Source organism: Aedes albopictus, chromosome 2 (assembly GCF_035046485.1).
Source record: "Aedes albopictus strain Foshan chromosome 2, AalbF5, whole genome shotgun sequence".
Lineage (NCBI taxonomy): Eukaryota > Metazoa > Arthropoda > Insecta > Diptera > Culicidae > Aedes > Aedes albopictus.
In genome coordinates, this window is record NC_085137.1 from 514,980,634 (window position 1) to 514,990,752 (window position 10,119).

At 40.1% G+C, this 10,119-nt stretch overlaps 2 protein-coding genes across 2 annotated transcripts; one reads left to right on the forward strand and one right to left on the reverse strand.

Annotated features, from left to right (window-relative positions):
* Positions 1–4,867: 4,867 nt before the first annotated feature.
* LOC109411487 (autophagy protein 12-like) lies at positions 4,868–5,635 on the forward strand. Its single transcript, XM_019685009.3, has 3 exons — positions 4,868–5,084; positions 5,155–5,291; positions 5,351–5,635. Exons 1-3 carry the CDS (start codon positions 4,982–4,984, stop codon positions 5,471–5,473), a joined length of 363 nt encoding a protein of 120 aa, XP_019540554.1. The 5' UTR covers positions 4,868–4,981; the 3' UTR covers positions 5,474–5,635.
* Positions 5,636–5,877: 242 nt separating this feature from the next.
* On the reverse strand, positions 5,878–6,726 carry LOC109409719 (NADH dehydrogenase [ubiquinone] 1 beta subcomplex subunit 5, mitochondrial). The gene is made up of 2 exons (XM_019683210.3): positions 6,580–6,726; positions 5,878–6,428 (listed from the first exon to the last, which is right to left on the reverse strand). The coding sequence occupies exons 1-2, from the start codon at positions 6,674–6,676 to the stop codon at positions 5,959–5,961; spliced, it is 567 nt and encodes a 188-aa protein (XP_019538755.2). The 5' UTR covers positions 6,677–6,726; the 3' UTR covers positions 5,878–5,958.
* Between the last annotated feature and the right edge of the window lie 3,393 nt (positions 6,727–10,119).

A 10,119-nucleotide genomic window follows, 5' to 3' on the forward strand; every position in this document is an offset into this window, starting at 1 on the left:
CCAGCTGGCTATCGTTATACGTGCTCACTCAATCAATCTGTAATTTCGAAGCATTTTCCCAACGTATTTTAGGTATATTACTCATCTCAGATCAATCCGACTTCATCAAAGCTACCGAAAAAAGATAAATTCGCGACAAAAAATACGCTACGGGGTTAAATACATTCGAAATTACACCTAAAAAATCATCGGATTCTGATTGTGATTGTTCGCATCATCGATTGCGGAAGACAACAAAGCGTGTGAGTTCAGTTCTTCCGGAACCGGCTGGTAAAGATATTTGGTGAGGCTGAGAGCACAGTCTGTGCTGAGAGTGTCCACTGACAATGAATATGCAAATTTGGTTGCCCAGTACGAAGAATCGGTAGAAGGAACATTTCTATTCCTTTTGCTTGTGGCCATGTTTTCATGCGCTGGGTGTGAGGTATGAAGTACACCAGAATGGTAAATAAAAACCATGGTGCATCAGCTATTTTAAGTTGTCTTGGTTCATGTCCCGAAAAATGTAATACTTTACAAAACTCGGTGTTTCTTTTTGTTACACAATGCTCTTTTGTCACTTTACGTGATATTCGTCATTTAATTTTGATAATTTTACGTGTCGGGCATCAACAAATTGCGAAACATTGCTATTTTTCTTCACAATTTTTGTCACATTATCAATCAAGACAACACTCCAAAAAATATATCAGGATCGTCGCTGGAGACATGCGTGAGGTCTAGCGACACGTCGCTTCCTATTTTTTTCTGCAGGCACAATATGATTGAAACCATACTCCCTACTGTACCAAGGTATTGTAGAACTATACCCGTACCATTGGATCGATTCACAGGAATGTTTTTTCTAACCGTATCAGATATGGTTTCGTTATGTTTGTCTTTCGAATTTTGTATGAGAAAAAATCGATTTTGGAACGGTAAACATTCTTAGAGCAACATTAACGGCGGCTACTATTCGAGCAACCCGCGCAGCGCTACCATTATGACTTAACCACCCTTTTCCACACCGGTAGCAATCAAATCAGTCACCTTGATTCGTATCGGGAGGGCTGTCATATTCCCATATAATTTTTAGCAGCGCAACTGTCCCGCTACTATATTTGGTCACCCACCCATAGCGCTACTATTTTGCGAGCGCATCCAGCAGCGACCGGTAAAGTTTGCTGTAATGATGGAGGGCTGCCAAACGGGGTATAGAAGCGCACCGTTAAAGGTGCTCTTAACGACCCGTTGTTGATATGTTCGGGTCTCTAAAAACATTACCCATTACTTTCGAAACTTTATCCAGGTATGGTTCGATTATGGTCGAGGGTACCATTTTGGATATGGTCGGAAATGGAATGTACACCATATTGTATGCTGTTTTGTTGTGGTTTGGATTTATGCGGGTACTAATTCAAGCTCAACTAGACAGGGTACAACAATCATTATGGTTGGGCAATATTTGCTTACGGTGACGAAAAAGTCAAATGGTAGAAATTATTTGCTGACCATACTCATAATAGTAACCTTAATAATTAATGCCTCTGCTGTAGTTCTACCATTTTGATCGGAATGTATTGCCAATATAGCGACAATAGGTAACAAAAATATCTATGGTTTTGATATGGTGCGTACAGTATCAACTACGGTAAATATTTATGCGGGCGTTCAATGATGCACTATCAAACACGTCTCTTCCGAGTATAGATAAATAGTAGAGTAAACATAGATCCGCGGACACTGCTGACTAAAATATTTCAAGCGTGTAAGTAGTAATGGGCCTTTTCATTTGACGTCTTAAATCAGCTGATTGTTCGGGCGTTTGACAGTTCTTCTATGAAGATGACACGTTCTTGTTAGCAGCTGTTGTTCAAGCTTTGTAAACAAATGCATGCACGGATCTGTCACATGAAAAGGCCTATTTTCAAAAGTGCGACGATTGAATATGACGTCATGCGCTCCATTCATGTTGTCCAAATCGTGACGTCATGCTCGTTTGGATACAGATTTTGACAGTTCGTTTGGATACAACGGATTCATCTTACGCAGATCTATGTTTACTCTACTATCTATACTTCCGACGTATGTTGTAAACAACCCAAAATTAGCAAAATTCAGAGACGAATGCCCTAGAGGTAAAGTCTCTCTAAACAAAAAAAAATAGCAAAAATATTTTCTTGAAAAAAGTTTTTTTGATTTCCAACCGAAATAATAATAATTCAATAACGTATAATCAATGCTACATCATTGATTATACGTCGTTTTCAAAATTTGTTACTGAATTGACGTTCTAAAAATCTGAAAATCGCGTCTGCGCAACACTAATGTCTCGTTATACGAATTGGGTTCTTTAGGGGTATCCAGATTATTGCATAAGGTATTGCGCCCAAACCCCAAAATTTTATTCCCACCTTTGGGTTTCCGCGCCGAGGACCCAGCGCCAGATTCGGCGACACAGCGACATGACAGCAGTTGCCGGACAGTTGGTAATCCTGATATTTGACGGCGGTCATCCGTTAGTTGTGAGAGTGGATTGTTTTCATGCAAATAGAGCATTTCGCTGAAAATGCACATGTATTAAGTAAATATTGACAGATTTCTTGCTGTGTTAGTGTGGAACTCAGCGATTTGCTGTATCGCGGAAGCTGTCGCTGGAAGAAAACGTCATGAAATTCAACGAAGCATCGAAAATTTCTGTGAAAAAAGCAATACACCGGGGCAGGTTGAAACGGGTGGGGCAAGATGAAACGCGAAGTTTTGAAATACAGTGACGATTCGTTCGTTGAGAGCTCGTTAGATGGGCTGTCTCGATGGTTGAATGTTCACTGGTTGGGGCAAAACCCAACTAAAAAGCACTGTCAATGTCAAAATAGATGTCAAAACGAGTTTGACGTCTGACCGCCGTCGCATCACAGCTCCTGTATACAGAACGTTTGCGCAAGTATGTGAGTGTTCCGTGACGTATTTCTCGTCACTTGCGTGTGTCTAGAGCATTTTGATCAGTTGTCAGTTGCCCCAACGAACGAACACGATTTGCTAATCGGGGCGCAGTCGTGACCCAACCAGCGAATCCGGACTGTAGATTACAATACAATTTGGAAATTTTTCATTCTCTATAAGATTGTTTGAATCAAAAACTCTAGATTGAGTTTGAATAAGGGCGAAAGTAACATGAGAGAGTTCTCTTCATAGACTCTTTTTTTTGCAAATTAAAGTGGCAAGATGCAAATTCAATCGAACTTTTTTACACTTAGACGCTAGATTGCATCGCAACCTAGCGTTTTATGACCAAAAAGTGCAACCTTACTTGCATCTTGTCACTTTAATTTGAAGAGGAGAGAGTCGATGAAGAGAACTCTCTCATGTTACTTTCGCCCTTATTTAAACTCAATCTAGAACTATGTGTTATGGCAATCCAATTGTTTATCATCATTAGAAAACAACATGTTAACCCGCTGTTTCATCTTGCCCCACCCGTTTCAACTTGCCCCGGTGTACCTTAGAGCAACATTAACGGCGGCTACTATTCGAGCAACCCGTGCAGCGCTACCCGCGCTACCATTTTGACTTGACAACCCATTTTCCCACACCGGTAGCAATCAAATCAATCACCCTGATTCGTATCGGGAGGGCTGTCATATTCCCATAGAATTTTTAGCAGCGCAACTGTCCCGCTACTATATTTGGTCACCCACCCATAGCGCTACTATTTTGCGAGCGCATCCAGCAGCGACCGGTAAAGTTTGCTGCAATGATGGAAGGCTGCCAAACGGGGTATAGAAGCGCACCGTTAAAGGTGCTCTTAATCGGAATCTCCGTCCAAAAATTAGTCGAAATCCAAAATTTCATCATTTTTGGTGACCGGGAACTATTTTTAAAATGCATTTAAAGTTTGTATGGAGAAAATTTTTTGGTCGGGGTGAACTGTCAGTTTATTGATTGAACTGTCATTCTATCCACGGAAATTAAAACTGTTTTGTTTATTTAACCATCAAAACAAAGGAATTGGAACGGAATAAAATCATCTAATACTCAGAAAAATGAGCTCTTTCGATTAGGCTAAAAAAATGGCAATATTTAATTCACTAAACAACCCAATTGGGTTTTTAAATAAAGAAAAATGTATCGATTTTTTGATTTTATACGAAAGAGCACCTTTTTCTGAGCCACTATGATTTTTTTCAGATTTTTAGAACTTTATTTTGATACCTAAAATGAATTTCAAAGAGATTTTTTGAAATCACCTTTTGACAGCTGGGTAACTGTTTGACAGCTCCACCCAGTACAAAATGCGACGAGGGGTGATTCGACAAATCGCTCCCATACAAACTTCAAATTCTCGGATACTTTTTCAAAACGACGTATAATACACGCAAATCCTATGTTGATACGTCGTTTTGAATAAGTATCCGAGAATTGATTTTTAAATAGGTTCCCGGGCACCAAAATTCATGAAAATTTGGATTTTGGCAGGGATTTTGGCTCAGTTTCGCATGCAGATTCAGAATATGGAATTATCTCAACACCGCTAAAGAAGCCAATTCAGGCCAAACATGTCTAAAGGTCCAATCTGCAGAAGAGAGGCTCTCTTTGGTTTCCCTCTCTTTCGTTAATATCTCAGCTGTTTATTTGTATTTTGATTATCTCCTTGCATTGAACGATGGTCAAAACAATCGTATTTTGATTTGTTCTGCAAAAATAATTGAAAAGTGTGTCATTACATTGCAATAATTGAAAGTGAAAGTGAACAAAGAGAGCCTCTCAAATGCAGATAGGACCTATTGAAATGTTTGGCCTGAATTCCCGGGAAAGCGCGTTGATTCAGTCCCGGCAGGAGGCGTAAAGAAGTTACCAGTCAAAGGCTGTCAGATAAATGTATGCTGTCAGTTGACTGATAAATTTAGTAAACAAAAGTTGCATTTTTCATGTTGTATATAAACTTCGTACGAAAAAATAAATTTTCACCGATAAACTTAAAAAGTTACAATCCAAAAAAAAAATGACTGACGCGGTTGCGGAAACATCTGACAAGGAGCTGGCGTCAAACGTTGAAAATCTTTCTCTAGAACCCCAGAAAGTGGAAAAACAGGAAGCCAAAAAGAGTGAGTTTCACCCTGATGTTACTCATCGTTCGTCTCAACAACAAAAAAACGGTGTGAATTTGCATTTCAGTTGATATTATTCTGCACGCCACCGGTAGCGCTCCGATATTGAAGCAGAAGAAATGGGCCGTCGATCAGGAGAAACCGATCAGCGCTATAATCAAATTTATTCACAAATATCTCAAGCTGGAACCCGGCGAAAAATTGGTATGTTTTGAAGCTAAGAATCGAGTGGGAATTGTTTTTAGGCTTTAATTCTTTTCTAGTTTTTATACATTAATCAAACATTCGCCCCATCTCCGGATCAGATCATCAAGAATCTGTACGACTGCTACGGTGCGAATGGGAAGCTAGTGCTGCACTACGCCAAGAGTCAAGCCTGGGGATGAATCACGCTTTGTTCCGGTAAGAGACCAATTATTTTCAAAAACTGCTTGTTCGACGTATTAGTCTACTTTCTACATTCTGATTCTAAGTCATTTGATGTAAGACATTAACCGCAGCCTCATTAAAGAATGCGTGGCAGATGCTCGTGCTACGCTTCCGCCTGATTCGCATTGTCCACATAATTTTGTTAGGAAAGAACACTCCTTTGGCTTTATTAATATTGTTTTATTAGGTATATACCTACTCGAATGTGTGAGACCTACTTCATAAGTGCATAAATTTTAGATCACAGCAAAACCGTAAAAAACGTATCCTGAAAGTTACGCACTTATGTCACACATTTTATGGCTGAGCGGATCTAGCATAATCGATTTGGTAATTCTTTCAAAATCATCGATATCCACCATTTAGGAGCTCAATTTATTCATATCGACAATATTAACTGCTTCGACTCTACATTTCCATCCAACACTCGTGATTCCCCCGTTTAATCGCCTCGAATCGATTCGAGGTGATCGGCCGCTTCCTTCGCCACCCGGTGGTACTTTCCGATGGCCGGGCGGTAGTAATACGACTGGTAGTCGTGTCGTTCGGCCATCTTCGCCCGGATTTTAGCCTCCAGAGCCAACATCTGCGACTTTTCGTTCTCCTCGTACAGATGGTGCAGCATCTTTTCGTAGTCCTGTTGTGGATTGTTTAGCATGTAGCGGGCAATGAAGCGCGTAATCGGATGCTTGTGGTATTCCCAGTGCTTCGGTTCGTAATCAGCCGGGCATTCCGTCAGCTGAGCCGGCCCGACGAAAACGTTCGCGTAGAAAACAACGGCCAAAACCGGAATTAAACCGACCATGATGTACATGTGGAACATATCCTTGAACTTGTGCCACTGGAACCGGGACGGCGTGATGGTGAACATCTTCGGACCGTGTCCGGCCATCGAGCGACTCTGCACAAGTGCTGAAAAGAAGTTTGTTTTGTTATTGTTCTGTGTTACACTGCGTTCGTGTTGCATAACACTGCCTGCACAAAACATGTTCAATTTGTCGCCAAAAATCGACTAATTCCACCGATATTTCTCAACGATAAACTGAAGTAAACTTGGTCTTACCATTTTTCGTTGCCGTGAGCAGCACCGGATTCCGCACCAGGGAATTAAACTGGGTTGAAACCTGAGCGGAACGTGCAAGTGAGCTCCAGATCGCCATTTTCGTACGTCTGATTCTGACGGGGGGGTTTTTGACGTTTGACGTCCCTCCTCAAAAAAAAAAAAAGAAGATGACAAGTTTCAGGGATGTCCACGCGTATAACATTTTGAAATGGCCTATTCTATTCGTGGTACTTTTTCTGAAGCTCGATTTGAATAAGTCTAGATCGAGTTTAAATAAGGGCGAAAGTATTTAACATGACCGATTTTCTCTTCGTCGACCCTCTCTTCTTCAAATTAAACTGACAAGATGCAAGCTTCATTAAGGAGAAACTTCAGAGAATACAAACATGGCTGCCACAATGGCCGTCTTGGTCCCCTACTCACGTTTTCAAGAGCACCAATCTTGAAAATTCGTAAACAAATGCTCTCGATTTGGAAAAGCTGCCTCTTTTTGCAAGTGAGCAAATCCAGGATTAACAATTGCGGCTTGGTTCGATGCTTCGTTCGTCAGATTTGTGCCTCTAAAGTTTGCATGCAAAATTGCAATGGGATTTCTTGATGTTTCACCTTAAACTTTTTGGACATAAAACGCTAGGGGGTCGTCCATAAATGACGTAGCTTTTTGGGGGGAGGAGGTGTTTGTGATTTTGTGACGAATTGTGACGATAGGGAAGTAGGGGTTCATGATATGCTACGTAGCTTTCTACTAAGCTTGCAAATTAAGAAGTTGCAAAGGGAAAATTTTTAATATTTTTGGCATTATGGCAGTATTTTAGGAGTGCCTTGTGTAGTTTCTACAAAACTTCATTGAAGAATTTCTCTAAAAATTTGTTAAGGAGCTCCTCTAGCAGCTTGTAAGGAATTTCTCATGGTGTTCTTTAAGGTTTCCCCAACAGGAGAAGGATAACATTTTCTACTGGGAATCCCAGAAAAAGCTTCTGCAAACATCCCAAAAGGACTTGGGGGAATTACAAAAGGAATCCCTCAAGGAACTTCCAGAAGAATTGGGTTGTTTAATGAATAAAATATTGCTATTTTTTATAGCCTAATCGAAAGAGCTCATTTTTCTGAGTGAAACGTGATTTTATTGGATTCCAATACCTTTGTTTTGGTGGTTTAATTAACAAAACAGTTTTAATTTTCGTGGATAGAATGACAGTTCAATCGATAAAGTGACAGTTCGACCCGAACAAAAAAATTTCCTCATACAAACTTTAAATGCATTTTAAAAATAGTTCCCGGACTCCAAAAATTATGAAATTTTGGATTTCGACTAATTTTTGGGCGGAGAATCCGATTATGGAATAATCCGGATACCCCTAAAGAACCCAATTTCAGAAAAAAAAACTCCTGGGAGCTCCTGGGAGAATCTTGAAAGGAAATCATAGGAGTTCCTGGAGCAATTCTAGATGGAACTTTAAAAGAAATCTTGAATAAACGCCTGGAAGAATCTCAGAAGGAGCTATTTGTAGATTTTCTGAAGGAACTCGTGGTTCAATTTTTAAAGAAATCATGAAATAAATTATTGAAGGAATCTCGGAAGAAATTTCTGAAAGAATCCTGAAAGTGACTTTTGGGAAATCCCGGAAGATATCCAGATAGAACTCCTAGTGAAACCTTAGAAAGAAAATCCTGAAGGAATTCCAAAAGAAGTGTATGGAGGGATGCCCGAAAATCGGGGTTCATTTGGATACCTGGAGGAGTCCTTGAAAAATAATAATCCAGAAGTTCTCGAGGAATCCCAGAAGAAACTCCCTGAAGAATCCAGGAAGGAATTTCTGAAGGAATCCGAGAAAGAACTCCTGGAGGAATCCCAGAAGCAACTCCCGAAGGAGTTTTGGAACAATGCCGGGACTTCTTCAGGAAACCCAGAAACAAGTTCTGATGGAATCTCAAAAGAAATTCCGTTTGAAATCCCTGGAGAGATGTCCGAAGAATCTGCTGGTGAAACAGAGGAGAAGAAAACCTTGAGAGAACTCCTGAAGGAAACCATGGATAAACTTTTAGAAAAACCTTAGAAAAAAAAACTCCCTTAGAAATCTGAGAAAATACTTTTGGTGGAATCGAAGAAGGAACTTCGGAAGGAGTTCTTGGAGAGATCTCTGAAGGAACCCCTGAAGGAATACAAAAAGGAGGAAATCTCAAATGGAATCCCAAAAGAAATTCTTGGAGAATTCCCAGAAGGAAGTGCTGGAGGAATTAAAAAGGGAGGATTTCTCAAAAAAGGGAATCCCAAAGGAAACTGATATTTTTATCAGATTTATTAGTGAGCAAACTAATATCTTCGAAAGAGCTCCTAGGTTAATACTTGGGTTAATATGGTATTGAACTGTATTACGTACTGTTCTTCGGCAGAACGGTGGGTGGTTTATTGAGTCATTAGCTTTGGTGATAATCTACTCTGGTTGCACCTATGGTCTTGATGTTGGCGATCTGAACATGGCAGTTGGAAAATGTGCGCATTGGATTTATTGCTAGCAAGCGGGAGCTACAGAATACAATCAGACTTCACACCGTGACGTTACTGGACGAGTGACGACGACGCGGGTGGCTGCGATTCACCATGCCTACTAGGATCACTTGATGTGCCGTGCGTCGTTGTCCACTGTTCAATATGTCGACATGAATCTACTGTCACACATCCACCCTCCTCTTAGGAATAAAACGTTTTTTTTTCTGAAAGAAGACGTTGCTGTTTTTTTTTAACTATTAAAATAGTTATTGTATTAAAGTCCTTTCAAAAAAATGATGATGAACTAACGAAGAGGTGTGAGCTATTTTAGCAAAATTTTAACTCTTGGCACTCGCTAGCTCTAACTTGTAGATGCAACATTTTATACGCTAATCCTTCTGTTCGAGAGCACCAAAGCATTAGCATATTTCTACTCGGTTTCACATTAATTTCCCCACAACATTTATTTCAAATGACTACGCAGAATTAACCAAAACTGTACGTTTTCGGTGGCATTTAGTGCCAATCACAGGAATCCTACAACCTTTTTCATCAGGGGCGGAATAGATTAACTAATGAACGGGTAGTACTCATAGCAATAAGTCGTTCAATGAAGAAGCTTTCTGTGATAGACAGTCGCGCTACGTGTCCAGCTCACTGAAATTTGCCGTTTTTTTTTGTAAGATTTAAAATATTTGCTTCTTTATGCACTTGATTTTTAAGTCTGTGCATCACAACATTTTATTGTTTTTTTTTTCGAAAGGTGTCCGTAGTACTTTGCTTTCGGCGAATTTCGTTTGCGTTTGCAAGTTATGGAACCTAAGCTGGTAACGCAATCCGTAAAAGGCCATTTTCGTAACTGCATACGCCTTTTACCTTCATGGGGAAAACATCATTCGCACATGTCACAAGTATTGCAAGATAAACAAGTTCTTCAATAACTTCAAACATATTCCCATCAATCACTACCTCAGTTCTAACACTACTAGGCCTGCCTCTGTCTCTACCCGAAATCATGTACTTCGTCTTGGTAGAATTGGTCGTCAAGC